We start from the raw sequence: 23,055 nt of genomic DNA on the forward strand, positions 1-23,055 counted from the left end.
GGCACAGGACTATCCTGGGGCACATGTGGTGGAAGAAAATGCTTTCCTTGTGGCATCTGTGGGAGGAAGGAAAGATGAAGGTTCCCTTTTCTCCTACAAGGGCACTCCCTCAAAGACAGTAGTCTCCACATGAGTCCTTCCCAGGAAGTTCTATCTATTGGTTCCCAGTCACCAATAGTGTTACCGAATAGCAGCCAATCCTTTAGAATATAGGCTGTTTAAGATCCAGTCATTCATAGGTAGTAGAGTCAAGCTGATGAAAGAGTGATCTCTCATTAAGATAAATCTTATTTGTTTATACTTTGTACTAAGGTTGCTTATTGGTGAAGCATGGAAGTTCAGTCTGTAATCCCACCACTTGGGAGGTTGAGCTAGGAGGATCCTGAGACCAGCTCAAGCAATGCAGCAAGTGCTGGTCTCACTTTGGCCAACTAGACCTACACTCTGTCTCAAACAACCATAGTTTAGTGTAACATAAGTACATATTTAATCATATCTGCCAATGATTGATACTTTCACTCTTTCAAATGATTATAATGGATTACGTGAAGTTTTTCTCTTAAAACTGCATTATAAACATTTATATCTTTGATACAATTGAGTCATCTTATACTTACTAATAGATATTCATATATTCTTGCTTTATATTTCTGATCATTTTAGGCAACTCGTTTGCTTCCAGAGTCATCTCAAGAGGATTTGGACCTACAAACACAACGCCCACAGTTCCTGGAGGACAGCGAGGACCAGAGCAGGCGCTCTTATAGGTAATACTGCACAGACCCAGATCCTGAGCTGAGCGGACTGCACACCCGCGAGGGCCAAGTGCTTTGCAACTCCCTTTTCTTGGATTATGAAATAGGCTTCATTATTGCCCCAGTTTATAAGGCATCCAGACAGTTGTCCTTCATATGCTCGTTTAATGATTATGTTATCTGGTCTGTTTTGTCCTGCCCATTGTATTTCCTGAGTGTGGAGTAGTGCCTGGTTCATCCAAGCACACTGGCCACCTGCTGGTGAGCACGCTGAAGCTGCTTTGCTCTCCTGAATTGCCTGGTCTTGGCCCTGCAAGCTCTGAAATCATCTCTGAGTGAGCAGGGCCTGAGTTCTCTGTGTTCCATTTCTAGGTGTGACTATTGCAACAAAGGCTTTAAGAAGTCCAGTCACTTGAAGCAGCATGTACGCTCACACACGGGGGAGAAGCCCTACAAGTGCAAGCTCTGTGGGCGTGGTTTTGTCTCCTCTGGTGTCCTCAAGTCCCACGAGAAGACACACACAGGTTAATGTCTGTTTCAAAAATCATGACCTGTCTTCTTTTCATGTTATAGCTTTATTGCTGTAATGCATACATCATTCAGTTCAGTCACTGTGGTTTTAGCCTGTCTACAGAGTGCTGAAAGCACCTGTCTATTCTTAGTATGATTTTATTGGCATCCAAAAGAAAGTATAGGCCTTTTAGCATCCACTCCCTTATTCTCTTAATATCAGCAACTATAAATTATCCTTGATCTCTCTCTGTCTTTGTAGATGTTTATTGTAGATACTGCCCATGAGTGAGCTCATAGATGGTCTGTCATGGTCATATTCTTTCACTTTAGTATGTGTGCTGTTCAGAGTTCATCTATATTGTAGCATATATTAATACTGCCATCTTTTTTCTGATCTATAATATTTTGTTACACAGACAAAGCAAGTTTCATCTACCTATTTATTAGATCTACTATTTGACTTGTATGAATATGGCTTTATCATCAAGGAGTACAAATTGCTGGGCCATAAAAATAACCCTTTTGGGCTGGGAATGACTTTAGGGATGGTGATTATTGGACGGGCCAGCATTGCAAAACCCTGGGTTCAAAACACACAAAAGCAAATCCACTTGTAATCTCTTATGTTCAATATAAACTGGTTCTCAAGTAACATGTCATCCACCACATCTATGAAGGTCTGTCTCTTCCGCACTGAGAGCAGGACATTGTATTGTATGTTTTCTTGCTGTCACCATTCTTGGGTGGGTAACTGTCACTTGTTGGGGTTTGGTTTGTGTATTCCAAGTGTTCCATGGTATTGAACCTCTTCCTGTACACTTGCTGAGAATTGTCAGTTCTGATCACTCTCCCATTTAAAGTTATGTTGATTGCTTTATTATCATCAGTTTGATAAGTCTTTTAAAAATGTAGCATGCCCATTTATGTCTTGGACCTTTTGCAGATATATGGTTTGTGATTAGATTAACACCTTCCATTTAATATATTTACACATTTGACATCAATATGTATTCTGAATACAGCTTCTTGAAAATGATGGTGTACCACTTACAAATGCACAAAGAAGAAAAGCCTATGGAGGGGTCTATTGGTGACTAGGGAGTGACTTTAAGGGCTGTTGCAAAGTTGGTTCTGGGATAGTGGTACATAGGAAGTACTGTTCAGGCAGCAGGGACAATCCGTTTATTGAGGGAAGGCAGGGTCTGGTAGGTGCTTCTTCTGAGGCACTGTTGTATCAAACAGGGCTGTATTGGTTTTCTGTGAGCAGTGTCTTCTCAAGGCTGTTCATTATAGGAGAGAATGTAATCAGACATGCTCTGTTAGTGTCTGTTTCTATCACTATCCAGTCAAAATCTCATAACCGGTAAGCCACGTATACTCTGCTGTTACAAGTTTGTTTGTCCTTGAGTGCCTATGATTTCAAGACTTCCTCTGACATGTTCTTGTCTATTGATGTAGGTGTCAAGGCATTCAGCTGCAGCATCTGCAATGCATCTTTCACCACCAATGGCAGCCTCACGCGGCACATGGCCACACACATGAGCATGAGGCCTTACAAGTGTCCATTCTGTGAAGAGGGCTTCCGCACTGCAGTCCACTGTAGAAAGCACATGAAGAGACACCAAGCAGTTTCATCTGCAGCCGCTGCAGCTGCAGAGACAGAGGGTGGAGGTAGTTTCTGCTTTGGATTGAAACTTTACTGGTCAAATGTCAGTTTAGTTATAACTTACAAATCTATTTGAATGTTGTAGTCTTACAAATTAAGTTTAGAAGTACCTTGAATTTTTAATTTAAAAATTATTATTTTTTTAAAGATTTATTTATTTTTTATATCTAAATACACTCTTCAGAAGAGGGCATCAGATTTCATTACAGATGATTGTGAACCACCATGTGGTTGCTGGGATTTGAACTCAGGACCTTTGGGAGAGCAATCAGTGCTCTTAACCACTGAGCCATCTCTCCAGCTCAATTTAAAAATTATTATTAATGAAAATGATTTGTGTATGTGGGTGCAGATGCCAGGGCATGTGTGTGGAGGTCAGCGGGCAATTGTGGACTTGGTTCTCTCTATCCACCTTCCTGGGATCCCAGGAATTGAGCTTGATGCTGTGCCTGTGCAGCAAGTACGTTTACCTGCATCTGAGGAGCCATAACATAATATAGCTGTAATCTCCCTCTCCCTCTCCTTCCCTCTCCCTCTCCCTCCCCCTCCCCCTCCCCCTCCCCCTCCCCCTCATATATATTCTGAGAAAAAGTCCAGAGACTCACAGTGGAGACAAAGACGGCGCTGGGCTTTCTGTTCAATGTGTGCTCTTGCTGTTTCACTCAGCAAGCATTGTGCAGAGCTCATTTTCTAGCCTGTGGGGTTGTGCTGTGATTCTATAGTCCAACACTTTCATTTCCCTCACCTGAGGTTTATACATATATTTAGCATCTGCACCAGATGCATACAAGTAGGTGTGTTGTCTGATCTGTGCTGTGTGATGCAGTAAGCACACATGTACAACATGGCTAGATGTTGTTATTACAATGTGCTGTGAATCAAGGCAGAGATCCTTCTTCATTTTCCCTGAGATTGTAGAGCGACCTGTGAGAGTTTCCTTCCCATTGCAGTCTCTCTAATTCACACTAGGCACTGCAGTTTGAGAGACTCATCTTGTTTTCTACCAGTAAGCCCACAAATAAAGTTAAAATGTCCATGCTTTATTTCACAGGTGACACCAGCACTGCCATGTTAACAAGTGCAGTTCTGCAATTCTTATACAGCCTTGCAGTGGGGTGTGTGCAGTGGGGTGTGTGCAGTGGGGTGTGTGCAGCGCGCGCGCGCGCGTGTGTGTGTGTGTGTGTGTGTGTGTGTGTGTGTGTGTGTGTGTGTGTGTTTGTGTTGTAGCTGGTGATGTTATTGAATGGTGCTGCACAGTGTCAGGTCTGTGCCATGTAAAGTCTTTTTTTGGTCAGCCCTCTCAGAGATATGATCTGCTGAGGAATTCCCTGCTTTCTTCCCAGTTGTTCATCCCATCACTTGCTTTCAGTCATCTATGGATGAGGTTACAGGTCAGGCTGTAGGACCACTCCTGTGCTACATTCAAATGACAGTAGTGTACATTTGTCCTATAGTTTGAAAGGGAGCCTTCACAGGTTGCCTTAACCACTTTAAAATTGCAAAAGCCTTGACTTGGTTGTTTCTTTGGTCAGCTTCTTTAGTAGACAGTTCTAAGACGTCTGGTCTTCTGTACATCAAGAAGTAGATCCATCTGGTAGGGCTTAGTGTGACCCTTGTTTCCAGCAGTCACAGTCGGCCATGAGCTGTGGTGACCCATGAAAAGCAAGTCTATCCGATGCGCAGACCCTGGAGTTTGGGCACCGGCGAGCGAGCATGACTATGCATGCTCAAGGCCAGTCCTCGGCTTTCTTAGCAGTTAAGAAAGCACAAACTCCAAAGTCAATGCTAGGATTGCTCTGTGGGGTCCCTTAGCTCTGGCACACTGCATTCATGTTCACAGACACCGTGATGTGTCTCACTTGCCTGCCATGCACACTCTTAGCCGAGAAGAGCTACCCACTGTTCGCTCTGCTCCGCTAACAGTGCCGTGTGTGTGGATGTTAGCTCCTTCTCAGTTGGGATGCTCAGCTGTGTGGCCTTACGGGAGCCACCTTCTCTTCTTGCTATTTACTTTGCTAATTTTGTTATCTGTTCCTTTTTCATGACTTGTTTTATATTGATCTTTATATATTTTGGTTTTATTTAAAATTTCAACACAATTATCTCCATGTTTTACCATCAATATTGGTGTGTTGGTGGGGGCACTGTCTATAACTTGTTTAAATCTTTCAGACCTTACAAATAAATGTATTATGAAGTTTTTAATGTGTACTTTTTTCTTTAAATTTTGTTAGTAGATGTTGAGTTTCCTGTCTCTGGATTCCATGACTGGTTTCTTTTCCTGCCCCTCTCCTGTTTTCTGTCTGTTCCATCTTTTTTCTGAATATCAATCCAGTTGCTTCTCCATTTACTGATTGGAATTACGACTGTTTACTTCACACTTCTCCATTCTGAAGGGTTTACGTGTGTCAGGCACAGGTCCCGACCTCCTACTCTGCCTGTGCTTTCTATTCTTACATTTTCTGTTTTTAATCTCTGTCTGTCTGAGTGTCTGTCTGTCTGTCTCTCTCTCTCTCTCTCTCTCTCTCTCTCTCTCCCCCCACACACACACACACACACACACACTCAGTGAATGTGAAGTGCAGGTGTGTGACAGAAGTCTCTGTACTCTCTCCTCAGTAGCTTTCTTACCTTCATGCCTGCAGTTGGTGCTGGCAGCTTTTTTCCTGGTTGTTGTTGTTACTTCTTTCTTTCTTTCTTTCTTTCTTTCTTTCTTTCTTTCTTTTCTTTCTTTCTTTCTTTCTTTCTTTCTTTCTTCCTTCCTTCCTTCCTTCCTTCCTTCCTTCCTTCCTTCCTTCCTTCCTTTCCTCCCTCCCCTCCCTCCCTTCCCTTCTTCCCTCCCCCTCCCTCCCTCCCTCCCTCCCTCCCTCCCTCTCCCTCCCTCCCTCCCTCCCTCCCTCCCTCTCCCTCCCTCCCTCCCTCCCTCCCTCCCTCCCTCCCTCCCTCCCTCCCTCCCTCCCTTCCTTCCTTCCTTCCTTCCTTCCTTCCTTCCTTCCTTCCTTCCTTCCTTTTCTTTGAGACAGTGTTTCTGGAACTCACATTGTAGACCAGGCTGGCCTTGAATTTACAGAGATCCACCTGCCTCTGCCTTAAGTGCTGGGATTAAAAGCATGCTCCATCACCTCTGGCTATTTTTAGAGTTTCGTTGCAGTTTGGTCTTCTCAAGAAGCTGGAATTTATTCCTATAATCCTGTAATGAGAGAGAGAGAGAGAGAATGAATGAGAATGTGTGTGTGTGTGTGGGTGTGTGTGCCCTTTCTCCACAGTGGTCTCCTCTGGTGCCTCTCTTGCTTGTCTTCCTTCTTTCTGATCAGATAGATGAGTTCTCATTAGCCCTAAATGGAAAAGCAGCTGTTTGCTGCCTGAAATGTGACTTGCTAACTCTAACCTTACATGCTTTATTTGCTTGTGTTGAAACTTGATTTTTATTGTGGATTTTGTACCCCTTTTACTTATAGACACATGTGTTGAGGAAGATGAAGAAAATTCTGACAGAAGTGCATCAAGAAAGCCTCGTCCTGAGGTCATTACTTTCACAGAGGAGGAGACAGCCCAGCTGGCCAAAATTCAGCCCCAGGAGAGTGCCACAGTGTCTGAGAAGGTCCTGGTGCAGTCAGCTGCAGAGAAGGACCGGATCAGTGAGATGAAGGACAAGCACGCCGAGCTCGAGGCTGAGCCCAAGCATGCCAACTGCTGCTCTTACTGTCCTAAGAGCTTCAAGAAGCCCAGTGACCTGGTGAGGTGAGGCTGCTGCCACTCTTCTGCAGTGCTTGCAGACTTGAACGTGTACTTGAGTGCTTTTCACTCTAGTGTGGGAAGTTACCTGTGGGTGTGTGGTTCTAAGCCTGCATCAACTTGTGAGCTCACGTAGCACAGTCACAGGAACTGCACTGCTCGTGCATTTTTCTGTATGGTTGTGATAGAAGTAGAACATGAACCGACTGAATTGAGGGACACAGAGCGCTTGTCCAGCAGATATTTTCTATCTGGACTGGGCATCAGGGTGAGGACACAGGACAGACTAACGGCCAGCAGATGTCACAGTCAAGCAGCTGACTGATGATGGACATGCGGGATGGAGTGTGGCAGAATGGTGAGGAACCTGGAACTCTGTCATAGTGAGGTTTCCATTGCTGTGAAGTTGTGCCTGCATCAACTTGTGAGCTCACGTAGCACAGTCACAGGAACTGCACTGCTCGTGCATTTTTCTGTATGGTTGTGATAGAAGTAGAACATGAACCGACTGAATTGAGGGACACAGAGCGCTTGTCCAGCAGATATTTTCTATCTGGACTGGGCATCAGGGTGAGGACACAGGACAGACTAACGGCCAGCAGATGTCACAGTCAAGCAGCTGACTGATGATGGACATGCGGGATGGAGTGTGGCAGAATGGTGAGGAACCTGGAACTCTGTCATAGTGAGGTTTCCATTGCTGTGAAGAGTCACATGATCACAGCAACTCTTATAAAGAGTTTAATTGGAGCTGGCTTACAGTTTCAGAGGTTTAGTTCATTATCATCATGTTGGGAAGCATGGCCACATGCAGGCAGACATGGTGCTGGAGAAGGAGCTGAGAGTTCTACATCCAGATCACAAGGAGCAGGGAATGAACTGGCTTGAGCTTCTGAGTCCTCAAAGCCACAGTGACTTACTTCCTTCAAGAAAGCACACCCACTCCATCAAGGCCACACCTCCTAATAAATAGTGCCATTCCCTTTGGGCCAAACATTCACACATGTGAGTCTGGGGCCATTCCTATTGAAGCCATTATAGACCCTGAACTCAAGAGAAGGTGGAGGAGCTCCAGGGCTGTGTAGAGTGGGAGGAAGCAAGCCCTACCAGATGCCATTATCCAGTTTGCAGTCAGGATACTAAGTTTGGCTCTAGGAGATACTGGAGCCAGCAGGTAAGACTCATCCAATACCTCAGTAACCAGTAAAGCTGTGAGTCTTTAGACGGGGCATGATATGTGTGTGGACTGCACATTTTGTTATGCGGTGAATCTTAAAAGTTTAAAATATATATGTAGTTCAAAATAAAATCCTTTAATTAGAAATGCTTTTTAAATAGGCACGTTAGAATCCATACTGGAGAAAAGCCATATAAGTGTGATGAATGTGGGAAGAGCTTTACAGTGAAGTCCACACTAGATTGCCACGTGAAGACCCACACAGGTAAGGAGCACCCTCAGCAGTGCAGATGCCTGAGGGTCTGTCGTAATGCTTTTTGCACAAATGTTTCAAAATTATAGAGAACTCAAAATTAGGAACCATGAAAATATAGACATAAAGATTTCTCCCTCCCTCCCTCCCTCCCTCCCTCCCTCCCTATGTGAGGAAAATGGCGTTTTTGAATGGAGCAGGGGTAAAACATCTCGAGAATGAAATTATGAATTATCTCTTCTTATTCACTCTCCACTCTCCTTTCACAAGGTCCCTGCCCGTCTCATTTGGGCTACAGAGATTCATTTTTCTGATGTTTGGAAATTCTCTTGACAGTTACCAGATTATCTTTTTATGTGAGGAGAAAAATGTTATCAAGGGGAAAACAGTGTCTTGTTTTCTTGGCTCTTTTCATCATGTGATTTGATTTTTGGATCTGAAGATCAGTTGTAGTTAAAAAGCATAAACTTTTGTTGTTTGAGTTCTGCAGTTGTAAGGCATCTTCTCTAAGCCACAGGATCCTGTGTGACAGGAGGCTAATAGCAGCACACTCTTCCCAACTCCATGGAGATTGTACTTGCACTAGGACATGGCTAGCGGAAGTGTGTTTGCATGTCGAGCGTAAAAGGCTCCCCAGGCAATGCTAGCCATCGCTGCTGTTGTCTACTAGGCAGCATTGTCAAGTTCCAGATTCCAAATGTTTGAGTCAGAAGATGAACAAATATCTACAGATGGACCTTTATGCATTTATGTAAAGTTCTATCATTCTCTCCTGATGGGTCATTATTGGCAACTAGTCAGAGATGAACTCACCTATTAAGAATCCCTCAGACAGTTTCCTGTTGTTTCATCAGGTTCCCAGTGTCTGTCCTTTATGTTGTAGTATAAACTTGCTGAGGGTGCATGGACTAGCTGTACTTGCTTCCAAGTCTAGTCCATTGTGGTCACGTGCTAGGTGCCTGGTGGTGTTCCTTGTGGTTAGCAAAGCTATTCCGACCACGGCTGGGGTGGGAGTTGAGCTTAGGCTACATAGGTAAGAAAGGTGTTTTCTCTTTCTGGAGACCCCGGAGCAGTATAGGATCACAGATTTACTGTAGCCTCTGAGTCTGCCTGATCATTTCTGGCAAAAAGCAATACTTATTTCCTAGCTGTCTGATCCTGAGTTCTTTCAGGATCTGTCAGTGGCACAGGATTTGTGCCTTGGTGGCTTTTATCATGTAGGTGATAATGAGAAGATCCAGAGCGGTGGGTGGTATAGAACGCTAGACACAGGGCTTGCCTGTGGGCTCAGGATGTTCCCTGTGCACATTCTTCCAAGTGGAATATGATGATTTCAGGACACAGTCTTAGAGGGTTGTGCAGACTCTAGACAGGTGTGAGTAGGTCTCTGCTGTTATCTGTTGTCATGGCATTCTTGGTTGGGAGCCTAATGCACTTTGCTGTGTGAAGCTAGGGTGGTATGTCATACTGTCTGTGAGCTTAGCTTGTCCCTAACTCCTGCTCATTCTTCCTGCTGTTCTTTTAGGCCAGAAGCTGTTCAGCTGTCATGTCTGCAGCAACGCCTTCTCTACAAAGGGAAGTCTGAAGGTACACATGCGTCTACACACAGGAGCAAAGCCTTTCAAATGTCCTCATTGTGAGCTACGCTTCCGTACTTCTGGGCGAAGGAAGACTCATATGCAGTTTCATTACAAATCCGACCCAAAGAAGGCCAGGAAACCTGTCACACGAAGCTCATCAGAAAGTCTCCAGTCTGTGAACCTTCTCAACTCCTCTTCCACAGACCCCAATGTGTTCATCATGAACAACTCTGTTCTCACGGGGCAATTTGATCAGAATATGCTTCAGCAAGGCCTGGTGGGCCAGGCTATCCTCCCTGCCTCTGTCTCAGGTAGGAAACCAGCGTGTGTCTTCTCTGTTCCCGTAGCAAGACCCTCAGAGGGCAGTAAGGAGAGTTGTGTTCCCATTGCGTCTCCCACGGTATCTGCTCTAACACGTGTGCTTTGATAAGCTTCTGCTTCAGTGAGTCTGAGCATCCTCCCTCTGAGTCAGCATTCCCATGGCTTTAATCTAGCGGAGTTATCCTGTGGTTATTGCTTGTATATGCGTAAAAGGCATGAAACGTACACCACTGGGTTCGTATACTTATAAGTGCCACAGTTCTTGCTCCTGTCTGACATCCTGTGGGTCTCCTTCTATGTCTCTGCTTGCGACATGAGACAACCAGACTGCCACTCAATGGCTGCTGTTATATTAAACTGTGGGCAAGTCAGCAGTCTTTTTTAGTCTGTTTTCTGCTGTTTGAAATGGGTAAGATTATTTATTTCACGGTGGTTGTTTTGTTATAGGCAGATAATACAGACATGTGTAGTAAAAAATTTATATTCTGTAACATAACATAACATAACATGTACAATTTTTGTGTTCTAAAATCTCTGTGGAAAAAGTGAATTCTTTCGGATTTTAAGCAATTTACAGTATTAAATTAAGTCCTCTTGTTTCTCATTCTCTGACCAGCTGGTGGGGACTTGACAGTGTCTTTGACTGATGGAAGTTTGGCCACTTTGGAAGGTATCCAGTTACAGCTGGCTGCTAACTTGGTTGGACCAAATGTTCAGATCTCTGGAATCGATGCCTCCAGCATCAACAATATCACCTTGCAGGTATGGTGACTGCCATGGTTTTCTGTGCTTTGACATTGTCTAAACCACATGGAAGCAGAGCACCTTCACCTTGAGAATTTGTTGCTTTACAGATTGATCCGAGCATTTTACAGCAAACACTACAACAGGGCAGCCTGCTTGCTCAGCCAGTCACAGGGGAGTCTGGCACAACCTCCCAGAACAGTTCTCTTCAGTCGTCAGACAGCACCGTCCCAGCCAGTGTTGTCATCCAGCCTATCTCAGGCCTGTCGTTACAGCCCACAGTGACCTCTGCCAATCTGACCATTGGCCCACTTTCTGAACAGGACTCTGTGCTGACCACCAGCAGCAACGGTAAGTGCCAGTGCACTCTGACTGCAAAACTTGGGAGTTCATTTTGTTGCTCATGGTAACATGTGGTTTTAGGTCAGTGTAGTGATATTTTTCATTTCTTGTAAAGCATATCAACAAAGCAAAAATCATCCCATGTCCTTGGTTTCAGTGATGATCATTCATTTCATTTTACTGTTATTAGAACGCTTTGCTCACTGGCCTTTGATTTCATCATCTCACTTACCCTTGTTCCTCCCCTCCCCTTCCCCTTCCCCCTCCCCTTCCCCTTCCCCTTCCCCTTCCCCTTCTCCTTCCTTCCCTTCCCCTTCCCTTCTCTTCCCTCCCCTCCCCTTCTCTTCCCTTCCCTTCTCTTCCCTCCCCTCCCCTTCCCTTCCCTTCCCTCCCCTTCCCTCCCCCTCCTTTCCCCTCCCCTCCCCCCTCCCCTCTCCTCCCCTCCTCTCCCTTCCCTTCCCTCCCCTTCCCCTTCCCCTTCCCCTCCCCTCCCCTCCCTTCCCTTTCTTCTCTCTCTCTTTCTCTCTCTCTCTCTCTTCCTCTCCTCTCCTCTCCTCTCCTCTCCTCTCCTCTCCTCTCCTCTCCTCTCCTCTCCTCTCCTCTCCTCTCCTCTCCTCTCCTATCCTATCCTATCCTATATTTTTTTCTTTTTTGTGTGCTGGGGAATCAGACCCAGAGCCTGTGAACTCTATGGCAAGTTTTATCCTTTTGGATATATTAATTAGAAATGATTGATAATTTATCTGAATCTTTGCCCTTTAACAATAATGCTTTAACTAAGATGCTCTCCTGTAGAGCTGGAGAAGTGTGTGCATTAGGTCTCAGTTATTTGCTTTGTCATGATGAGCAGGGACACAGGATCTCACTCAAGTGATGACTTCACAAGGCCTAGTGTCCACGTCAACGGGCCCGCACGAGATCACCCTGACCATCAACAACTCCAGTCTCAGCCAGGTCCTGGCCCAGGCCGCCGGCCCCACCGCCTCTTCATCCTCAGGCTCTCCACAGGAGATCACGCTGACCATCTCTGGTTAGTAAGTTCACACTGTAGACATCTTTCGGCCCACAGCTTAAGGCCATCTTGTATGTGTCTTTTTCAGTGCTGGTTTTGCATAAAGACATTGTATTTCAGTTATCTAGAGGTTCAAATCTAGTGAAATCTGGTTATCAGAAGCAAAACCTGGTTTGTTACATGACTTTCTGGTTTTGTAGAGTTGATGGTGTAACTAATATTTAGAGTTGACTACTTTTGCCATATGTTTTTATTTAGCAGAGACCAGAGCAGGTAACTTCCTGATGCTTGTTCCTGTTCTGTATACTACAGAAATACCACTCATCCGAGCTGTGCACAAGAAGAAATGGTCCAAACCCCTCCATGTTGTCACCCACCTTTGTATCTTTAGAACACTGCTAGGATTGTGTAGAAAGTTACAAATAGGGTAGAACATTGAAAAACATCAATAAATAAATCGATGACTACTATTTGCAATAAAGTACACTTGACATTAACAAGTCACCCTAATGTTAGTCACTGGCCTAAAATGTCAGCCCGCCTTGCTGTCCGTGCTGTCCGTCCTCACTCACATGCTGCCCTCTGGCTTGTGCAGCATGGCCCTGGGACGTCTTGTCCCCATGAGTCCTTGTTCTGCAGCCTTCAGCCTCTTGTAGAAACTAAGTCTTTTTTAAAAAATAAAAACAAAAAGCCAGCGTTTTATGTAGCCCAGGCCTGCCTTAAACTCCCTGTTGAATCTCTGATCATCCTCCTTTTGACTCCTCAGCGCCGTAGGCGTCACTGTGCCCAGGAGATTAGTTCTGTGTTGTTGCTGTGATAAAATAACCATGACCAAGGCAACTTATAAGGAAAAGTTTATCTGGGTTTATGGTTCTGGGGGGGAGAGTCCATGATGACAGGTCAGGCATGGCAGCAAGCAGCGGGGCAGGAGAGGTCTCATCTTTCTGTGCAAACGAAGCAGAGAAGAGTGGCCTGACCAGGTCAGGCGAACTGTAACCTTTTCAAACTTTTCTCTGTGACCTGCCTTCTTCTAGGCTGCACTCTCGAAAGGCTCACAGCCTTTGCAAATAGCGTACCCAGTAGGGAGGAAGGAGCGGAATACGTGAGCCTGGGGGGTCATTTCTGGTTCAAAGCATCGCCTCCAGGATGCACAGTGCTAGCGAGCAAACTCACCCCCAGCCCAGATGTTATCCAGCAGTGACTTTAAGATCTCATGACCACCTCACAGTACTGCAGTTACAAGTAAGCACATTTCACCAGAGATCCTGCTTGCTTCCTGGTGTAAAGGAGGAAGCATCCAAATTTCATTTGGAATACATGGACTAATTGCAACAAACTGTCTGGTCAATCCAAGGTTGTGGTTTTTAGATGAGTGGAACTGAGATAAAACTTGTGAATAATGAAATTACAAAGTAAAAGCTTTATAATCAGGAGGGTCTTACTTCTGAAAGATGTGCCATGACTGAGTAGCTGCAGCGATGCACGTGAGCATTGGGTCTTGTGGTTCGGTAACCCTCCTTTTTTGATTATACATTCTTAGTTTCAGTGTTAGAAATGCCAGGCCTTATTAAAATCATACACAGAATTCTTGCTTATAGCTTAGAAATCAAGTTCTTTGCTTTTGTGTTTCCTATATTTCTCTAGCTGACCATATTTGTTTGCTATGTGAGACAGTTTCTGCTTGTTACTTGGAGTTTTGTGTGCCGCTTGTTGAAAGCATCTAGGTGCTATCTACACATTGTATGATGCACAGTATGTTATGTGGTGAGCAAAATGTTATTTAAGTCACACAGATTTTGAACGGATAGCAGATGTTTCTTTAGGAACAACCATGACAGCCATGCTGGTGAGCAGTGGGAAGACACAATTACAGGATGCTTGGCGTTGCTGAGTCTGAAAGCTGACTAGTCTGAAGGTGGAAATGGCAGCATTGCTGTATCAAACTAGGCAGGCATGTGACCACAGACATTATAATGTCTATAATAACTGTGACAGACAGTATAATATCTAGGGAAAGAACTAGCTAGAATTTCATAAATGAAGGAACTTGTAACTTTAACTTACTCAGAACTTCTTAATGATGGTTCTTAAACACTTTAACCTCTTTAACCTGACTTGTAGCCCACCACCTACTAGAGGCAGTGGGAAAGAAAGGATATGGGGGAAGTGGACCTGTTTAGAAATGGTTCCTTGGCAACCCCTGTCTGTGTTGTCTGGAATTTGGCAGTTCAGTTCACAGGTTAGCAGTGGCAGCTCAGTCCATTTGCAGACACGCCACAGATACACCAAGAGTCTAGTTTGGTAAAGTTGGGACAGCAAACAAGAATCAGCAGTCGTGGCACTATTTAGCAGAGACAGCCAGGCCTTAGCCTCAGCTGTGCCTCTCTCAGGAAAGTGAAGATTGTTGAACTCAAAAGTGTTGCACAGCTAGATCTCTAAGCAAGCCAAGCTCAGCTCCCATCACTGTCCATCAAGTCTTTTTGTTTGTTTGTTTGTTTGTTTGTTTGTTTGTTTTTCGAGACAGGGTTTCTCTGTGTAGCCCTGGCTGTCCTGGAACTCACTCTGTAGACCAGGTTGGCCTCGAACTCAGAAATCTGCCTGCCTTTGCTTCCCAAGTGCTGGCATTATAGGCGTGCGCCACCACTGCCTGGCTTATTAAGTCCTTTGTATACTCTCCAAACATCAAGTGTCTTCCACGTGTCATCTCAAAACATGTTTTGTTTTAGCATATATGCCTGTCTCAGCTGACATCACACTGCCAAACAGAAGCAGAATTAGCAAGAAACTGCCATACACCACCAGTTTTTATGGTGTCCCAACAAATGCAGCTTAACTACTCGATGGAAAGTGGACCAGTACATGTTGTTAGCAAGAAAAACCTTTATAATGTATTCTTTCACATGCTTGCTTTAGCAGAACATCAAGTCTCCTGTGTCTGCTTCAGCTAAACTTTCTTTTGCGTGTTTGTCCCAGTAAAACATCATCCAACTGACTGTCTGAATTACACTTAGGGTTCCATTTCAGGAACTAGACTGCATTTTGGGGCTGGGCATTGTGATGTGCCTATAATTATAATACTTTGCAGGCTTAGTGTCACTATGCACTGTGCCAGAAACAGTAAACGCATTGTTTCTTTCCTCAATTTCAGAACGTTTTTTATTTTTGTTTTTATTTTTGAGACAGGGTTTCTCTGTGTAGCTCTAGCTGTCCAGGAACTTGCTTGGTAGACAAGGGGTGGCCTTGAACCCAGAGATCTACCTTCTTATGCCTTCTAAGTACTAGGATTAAAGACATGTGTCACCTCTGCCCAGCAATTTTAGAATTTTAAAAATAACAACAGATACACAAATACACAAATACCAAATACATTTGGAGACAAAATATACAAATACACAATACCATTTTAATGACAGCACTTTGTCATATAGTCCTGCCTATCCTGGTAACCTGGATCAGAAGAATGTAGGGGGGGTTAATGTGTTTTTTTGTTTGTTTGGTTGGTTTTTTTTGTTTTTGTTTTTGTTTTTCGAGAAAGGGTTTCTCTGTGTGGTCCTGGCTGTCCAGGAACTCACTGTAGACCAGGCTGGTCTTGAACTCAGAAATCAGCCTGCCTCTGCCTCCCAGGTGCTGGGATTACAGGTGTGTGTCACCACGCCCAGGGAATGTAGGTTTTTACTCAAGTCTTAATCACTAATATTATCATATCACAAAGCATGCATCTGTATATGCATATATGTGGTTTACAGAATGATTAACACAAGTTAATACAGAGGCTTCAGAAGAGTTATGGGCTGAGAAAGAGTTTAAGTCTATTATAAGATAATAGACCAGACTAAAGCCAAAAGGGAGCTGCTAGGGTCATGGTTTGACACTGAAGTTGTTCCAGATGTGAGGTAAAAGCTGAACCAGATTTTGAGAGCAGGAACTAATAAGTTCAGGTCCTGATCCAGTTGAGCAGGCAGATAGTTGACTGAACTGGCTTCAGCAGTGGTTACTGTTGCTGTGAGGAAAAACTGTGACCAAAGCACCTGGGGAGGAAAGGGTTTGTTTGACTTATACTTTAACATAACAGTTCATTGTCAAAGGAAATCAGGGCAGGATTGCAACCAGGGCAGGAACCTGGGGGCAGGAGCTGACAGGCCATGGAGTGGTGCTGCTTACTGGCTTGGTGCCCATGGCTTAGCCTGCTTTCTTATAGAACTCAAGACACCATCCCAGGAATGACCCCACTCACAATGGGCTGGCCTCTCCCCTATCAATCACTAATTAAGAAAATGCCCTACAGCTGGATGCTATGGAGGCTTCCTCCTCTCAGATGCCTCTAACTTGTGTCAGGTGACACAGAGCCACCTAGTGCAGGTACCAAGCCAACCTGAAAAGTCCACAGTCAGTTGAGGAGTCCTCTGCTTGTTGATCCCTGACATGTACACTGAGTATCTACCTGATGACTGGCTGCTGTGAGGCCAGGCCATCATTGTGTTAGGTGTCTGTGACTTTATGGGGTCCAGGTGAGAGTTAGACCCTTTCTTTTGTTTGTTGTTTCCCACAAGTTCTTGTGCCTTGTTTCCCTGTTACTATTTTAAGATACCTATGTACTCCCTAAGGCCTCAATTCACCCAATAAATTTATAGAGTAGCTCACTTTCGCCTCCAGGAATAAATCACGTATCAGTGTATGTTGGATGTGTGGTGCCTGACAGGTGGTGAGGTTCAGTTCACCCACAGCTGCAGTCCTCCTCAGAATGGAGTCAGGAGCTTGTAAACTGAGCACCGTTCACAGTTAGAGAATTCTATCCTGCTTTACACCTTTGCTCTGGGCTACGGCCCTCTCAACCCTAGATGGCAGGCAGAAGGCCGGCAGCTTTCTGAGGACTTCTGTCTGTATTGCATATTGAGTCAGGCTCAGGCACACACCGTTGGTTCCAGCACTTGGGAGGCAGAGGCAGGCAGATCTCTGAGTTTGAGGCCAGCCTGGTCTATGGTGAGTTCCAGGACAGCCATTCCGTTTTTAGTGAAAATAAAGATATTTCTTTGTTTGCTAATACTGGATAAGGTTACCTTTAGATATGAGAACAATCTATTATTTCCCAACAGTTTCAAAACACAACTTCCCAACTTTGACAACAGAGGCAAATACTTGCTCATTTTCCAAACTACTTCTGAAGTTTTATAATTACAGTATACTTTATAGAATATAGGACCTTATTCAACATATCTAAAGCTGTGTCTGCTTTTATTAGCATTTTTCTTTTATGTTTGAGTGTATAGTTGCATCATTGCCTGTCCTTGTCTCCCTCTAAGCCTTCTGTGCTCTGTAAATCCATGCTCTGCTACAGTATTTGTCACATGCATGTGTGCATCTGTGTGATTTCTGTATTTGTCACATGCATGTGTGCATCTGTATTTCTGATTATAATCTGAGCAGTCTTTATAATGTCACCTGTATACTATCAGGGCTGACCATTTTTATTGGATAATTAATTGGTGTGTTTTTCCCTGAACAAGATTATTTCTCCCACTCTCGGCATTCCTGGTTACCCGTAGTTCTTTGAATAGGCCTCATGAGGTTTTTGTGTTTTGTTTTTTCCCCATGCATTTGGCTTATCCATTGTTGTCATTATTCATCTTATGTCTAGGGTCGTGTTGGTGGGACATTGTGGGCATAGCTTCTGACATTACTGATAGACCCAATCTCTCACAAACTCCCTGATCCTCCAGCCCTTGCAGTTTCTCCATCCTCTCCTCCAGGTTTCCCAAGGCTTGTTTGTGGTAGTATTTTGTCCACAACTCTGAATTTTGATTGGTTGTGGTTTTCTGGGATCTTTGCCTGTTGCAGAGAAGCTTCTTTGATGATCAGGGAGGTCTACACTTACTGTGGGTGTAAGGATCAACGCTTGGATCACTGGTAGGGATTATGCTGCTGTAGTAAAGTGGTGGGTGGAAGCTCTCTTACAAGATCTGTGGCTTAACTAGCACTGAGTAGTTAACTAAATCCAGTTAGAGAGATGCTGGTACAAGGTATATGGCCACTACTGTTCTCTTAGGGCTACTGTGCCAGGCCAGTGACTCTGGTTCATAAACATCATGAGGAGGACTATTGGTTGCTTACCTTTCTCAGAAGCTTGTGTGTCACCTTCTGGTACTAGTAGATACAATCTTTCAGCAAGTTTCCTGATCCTCTGGGTCTTAAAGTCTTATACTCCCCTTCCCTCCCTGCACCCGTTCACAATATTTTCTGAGCCTCGGGGAGGTATACAAGTCATATCCAGATCAGGAGCCTCTGGGTCCTGATTTTGAAGTATAAGACCTCTTCAGCAATAGGGATGTGCCTTCAGTCTCCTGAGGGGGAGGGGCAGCCAAGGGCAAGAGCATTATTTAAGGAGTCTCATGGAAATCCTTGACCAATAACTCATGTCTAGTATTGGGTTTTTGTTTTGTTTTTAAGGTGGTCTTCCTTCTTGGAGGGAACATTTCCAGCCCAGATGAGATCATTTAAACTGCACACACACATATATATTTATACACAGAGTTATATGTATCATAGGTTTCTGTTTTAAGGTAAATAGCTAATAGTATGATTTCTTGTGGTTTTTTCAGACGTCCTTATTGCTATTTTCCTCTCACAGCTCTTCTCTGTTTACTCTTGAGTTCTGCAGAGCCCGTCCCTCCCCTTTTCCATGTCCTTCCTCAGATCCCTGTACCCTGCTGTTCCGTTCACCAGCATCTTCTGCATGCCCCTCTTTCCTGTCCCCAAGGAGCCCCTCCCACCTTTCTGTCCTCTGTTGTCCTCTCCAGCCCTCACCCTGTCTGTGCTCCCTTTCTACCTTCCTGGCTTTTGTATTTATTCCAGGATATGTGCTCACATCAGAAGATTTGGAGTTAGGAGCTGCGAATGAACAAGAATGTGCAGTGTTTGTCTCTCTGGGATTAGGATGCATGGGCAAGCAAGTGTCTGTGGACTAGGATGTGAAACTCTTTGGGCATATGCCCAGGAATGTTACAGTTTGGATATACAGTAGTTTATTTTTAGCTTTTTTGAAAATTCTCACTAATTTCCAGAGAAGCTGTACCAGTTTGCAATCTCACCAATAGTAAGTGAGGGGTCCTTTACTGAATGCCCTGTCTAGCATTTATTATTGATTACTTTGATGATCTTTGCCATTCTGCCTGGGATGAGATGAAATCTCAGAGTTCTTTTGATTTGTATTTCTCTAATTGATAGCAATGATGAACAGTTTTTAAGATATTTCTGAGTCATCCCCCCTTTAAGAACTCTGTTCAGGTCCCAGGCCCATGGGTCTTTTGGGGGCAGGGGGTGGCAGAGGACCTCTTTTTAAGTTCTTTATGTATATTGAATATTAATCCTCTGTCAGAAGACAGCTGGTAAAGGTGCTTTCCTATTCTGTGGGCTTCTTCTTTACCTAGCTGATTATTTCTTTAGCTGTATATATATATTATTAGTTTTATGAAGATATATTTCAGAGACACAGCAATAAAAACAAGATATTGGGACAAAATCAGACATGTGGACCAATGAAAGAGAGCTGAAGAAGACCCAAACATGAGTACACTTAACTTCAACCACTTAGTACATGGTAAGGATGCTGAAACATAGAGAAGAGAAAGCATCTTCAAGAAATGGCACTGGGAAAATGTATTCCCACATGCAGAAGGATAAAATTGTGCACATATCTATCACTCAGCAGAGCGATAGATCTAACTGAAATAGATCAAAGACCTAAACATGGATCCTGAAACAAAGCACTAGAAGAAAACAGGCTATACCCTACATGATGTGGTATGGATAGGAGAGAGTAGGCTATACCGTACATGATACAGGTGTAGGAAAGGACTTCCTGAATGGGACTCCATTTGCCTGAGGATTAAGGCCAACAACTGACAAGCATGACTTCATAGAACACATTTTTTGTTAGGCTTTTGGTTTGGGAAACAGGATGTTAGGTAGCCCAGGCTACCTTTGGGTACTGACCTCTGGGGCTTCCTCCTTTGGTCTCCTGTATGCTGGCGTCATAGGCATGTGCTGCTCCATCTGACTTACTTAGTACCTCTTAAAGTAACTTTTAGAATCATAACCATGAAGTCAAATAATACGTCAAGTTGTGTCTTGGAGGAACAGCCATTTTAGAAAAAATAAGTAGGAAATAAAGTCTGATTCTTGAATATTAAGTTGTATTTGCCTGTTCTTGAGATTTTAACATATAATAATCAAGAGCCATTTGTAGCTTATCCCCAATTGTACTCTTAAGCAAAATGTTTCTGCTTTCCTGTTATAGCTGTGTGTCCTTTTCTGCTATACTCAGGGTAGCTCTTCTTGGCAGGCATTTGTCTAGTGACAGCTTTGTCAGTGTTGAATATGAACTGTGGCATCATCTGAAGCTGTTCCCTGAACAAGTGCACTTTCATTTTTCTCCTTAGATTTCTTGTGTTGTGTTGGAGCTTTCTGTTTCTGATCATCAGTAGCCAGTGAGGTACATAGTACTAGTGGGTGAGGAGAGGCCCTTAAGTTCTTTTCCCTCAGCAGGCAGAGCGAGGGTGATTTCTGGGCTATCAAGTAGTAAGGAGCAGTGTCAGTTTCATTTTGCTCATTTCTAAGAATGACCCCGTTGGGGCTCTGAGGCAGTTACTCTGTGACACTGACCCTCACTCTGCCTGTCATCAAGGACCTTTCTTTTCTTCCATTTCTGTTCGCTTGTGCATGAGCACGGGTCTGTGGAGTAGTACAGGGAGTGCTGCTGCTGGGAGCTCTGTAGCTGGAGTGCTGGTGCATGGCAGCCCTCCACAGACCCATCTCCTGTCTGATGCATTAGCCCTGTGCAAGATGGGAGCAGGAGGGAGGGAGCCGCAGTGGCTGCTGCTGTGCACACGAGCCTAGCCTCCTAATGGTTATACTGCTTTTGAAGGTTCCAGGTCTGTGCAGCACATTGGGGGACTCCACGAGTGTGGATCTATGGAGGCCTTGTATTTGGAGAACTCCACTTACAAGTAAGTAGCCTGGCTTTCCTGTTGGCCCCTGACTCCTAGAAGAGGCTCTGGATTGGTGTCACCCAGGTCACAGAGGTGTTGGCAGAAGCCTGTTTTCTTTTTTACAGGTTATAAGGGCAGAGTGTTATGTACTCAGCTTCAGTGTTTCCTTTGGGTCCTCAGTACTTGTTGCTGGACTGCTCCAGAATGATGAGCATATGTTTGTAGGTTCAGGGTGCAGCGTGAGAGAGCATGTAGGTAGACCTGGCTGTGCATGTGTGCTCACTGCCCTTGAAGGATGCAGATAATCCTGCTCATCTCACTTGTCAGGAGGGCATAGGAGTGTGCTTCTGGAAGAAAGGGCTGGTCTGCTTTTGCTTATTCTGCTCTGGACAGCTTCCTTTTTCTCAGCATTGGCTGCTTGGGAAAAGAGTTGAAGATTTTGGTGCATCAAAAGAAAGTGCAGGTGTGGTGCTGGATATGTCAATACTAACAAATTAGTATAGTGTGGGTTTCTTCTGTTGGCCTGTGTTGTAGAACATGGACCTTAAGCGTGAGGAAGTAGCACAAGAGGCCAGCCAACTCCGTAACCAGTTGCTTCACAGCTCCTACCTGCTTCCTTTCTTCTGTGGTCTGTGGTCCTAGAAATCCTTGTTTTCTTTCTACAGTGCTAGCAGTGATAAGGGACAGAGACATATCTACAATCTTCTGGATTTTTTCTATCAGGGATTTCTAACTTGCAAAATTATATGTGGTACAGGATAACTTTGAATATAGACCAACACAAAATTGTGAATTTACTTAAAACCTGATTCTTTTTTCCTTTTTGTAAACTCAATTGCATGGTTCTTAAGCATGAGGTTTGCAGATGATAATGATATTTTGGAGAAGCAAAAGGTTGGACACACCTGAAGAAATCAGGGTATGCTGTCTTGTATGTACTTAGAAACCAAAGAAAGCCTCTCTTTGTTTTGCATCAGATTTGTGATTCCCTTACTGTGGTGCCAGAGGATTGACAGCAGCGGCTCCAGATGATCTCCTGCAGAATGCTGCTCCCAGGCCCTGGGCAGGACACCCCGACTTACTGCTGATTATTTGTTTTGCTTCTTCTGTAGAACTTAATCCTTCGAGTGGGAGCCTGCCTTCAACCGCACCGATGTCGCCGTCAGCCATTTCAGCCCAGAACCTGGTCATGTCTTCATCAGGGGTGGGTGCTGATGCCAGTGTCACGCTGACTCTGGCAGATACTCAGGGCATGCTGTCTGGAGGGCTAGATACAGTTACACTGAACATCACCTCTCAGGTGAGTGTCTGCAGAGAGCAGCCAGGACCCTCTGAAAAGGTTTCATCAATTTGTTCTTTATTAAATATCTAGTTTTGTATTCTCATTAAAGTAATATATTAAATATCAAAAGGAGAAATTATGAACTGGTTCAAACTATGACCTAGATGCTATCTTATTAACCTTTGTATTGTTGTGAAGAGACACCATAACCAAAGCAGCTCATAAAAGAAGCATTTAGTTGAAGGGTTGCTTACAGTTTCAGAGACTTGGCTGTCATGGTGGGGAGCGTGGCAGCAAGTAGGCAGGTGTGGTGCTGGAACAGTAGCCAAAACCTTACATTCTGACCCCCAGGTAGAGAGAGAGAGATACTGAGACAAGAGACAGACAGACAGAGAGCGCACCAAAGGTCTGGGCCTGGCCTAGGTTTTTAAACCCTCAAGGCCCACTCCACACCACCCCCAATGACTAACTTCTAACAAGGCCACACCTCCTGATTCTTCCTAAACAGTTTACCAATGGGGAACCAAACTTTCAGATACATATGTCTGCTTGTGGGGCCCATTCTCATCCAAACTATCACAGTGGCCATCCACCTGTGTGCCGTGTCAGTTCCTCACCTTGGCTATATTACACCCTAGTCAGAAAGCAGAGAGACAAGAGTCCTGCTGCACGTCTTGCTTCCTTGTTTTTA

The 23,055-nt window shown here is 44.4% G+C and overlaps 1 protein-coding gene across 7 annotated transcripts in view; it reads left to right on the forward strand.

Annotated features, from left to right (window-relative positions):
* The window catches only part of Znf236 (zinc finger protein 236), a 95,052-nt gene that overhangs the window by 60,395 nt on the left and 11,602 nt on the right, over positions 1–23,055 (forward strand). For 3 of the 7 annotated variants that reach the window (XM_052201486.1, XM_052201484.1, XM_052201488.1), the window contains 10 exons: positions 664–767; positions 1,128–1,279; positions 2,727–2,939; positions 6,393–6,675; positions 8,008–8,111; positions 9,625–9,990; positions 10,617–10,762; positions 10,855–11,095; positions 11,934–12,116; positions 22,195–22,382. In XM_052201486.1, coding sequence (XP_052057446.1) covers positions 664–767; positions 1,128–1,279; positions 2,727–2,939; positions 6,393–6,675; positions 8,008–8,111; positions 9,625–9,990; positions 10,617–10,762; positions 10,855–11,095; positions 11,934–12,116; positions 22,195–22,382 — 1,980 coding nt within the window. Of the gene's footprint in view, positions 1–663; positions 768–1,127; positions 1,280–2,726; positions 2,940–6,392; positions 6,676–8,007; positions 8,112–9,624; positions 9,991–10,616; positions 10,763–10,854; positions 11,096–11,933; positions 12,117–21,018; positions 21,101–22,194; positions 22,383–23,055 lie in introns of those variants that run through there. The other 4 variants (XM_052201487.1, XM_052201485.1, XM_052201489.1 and 1 more) reach the window with 3 other exon arrangements.

The sequence above is a fragment of the Apodemus sylvaticus genome, chromosome 13, assembly GCF_947179515.1.
Source record: "Apodemus sylvaticus chromosome 13, mApoSyl1.1, whole genome shotgun sequence".
NCBI lineage: Eukaryota > Metazoa > Chordata > Mammalia > Rodentia > Muridae > Apodemus > Apodemus sylvaticus.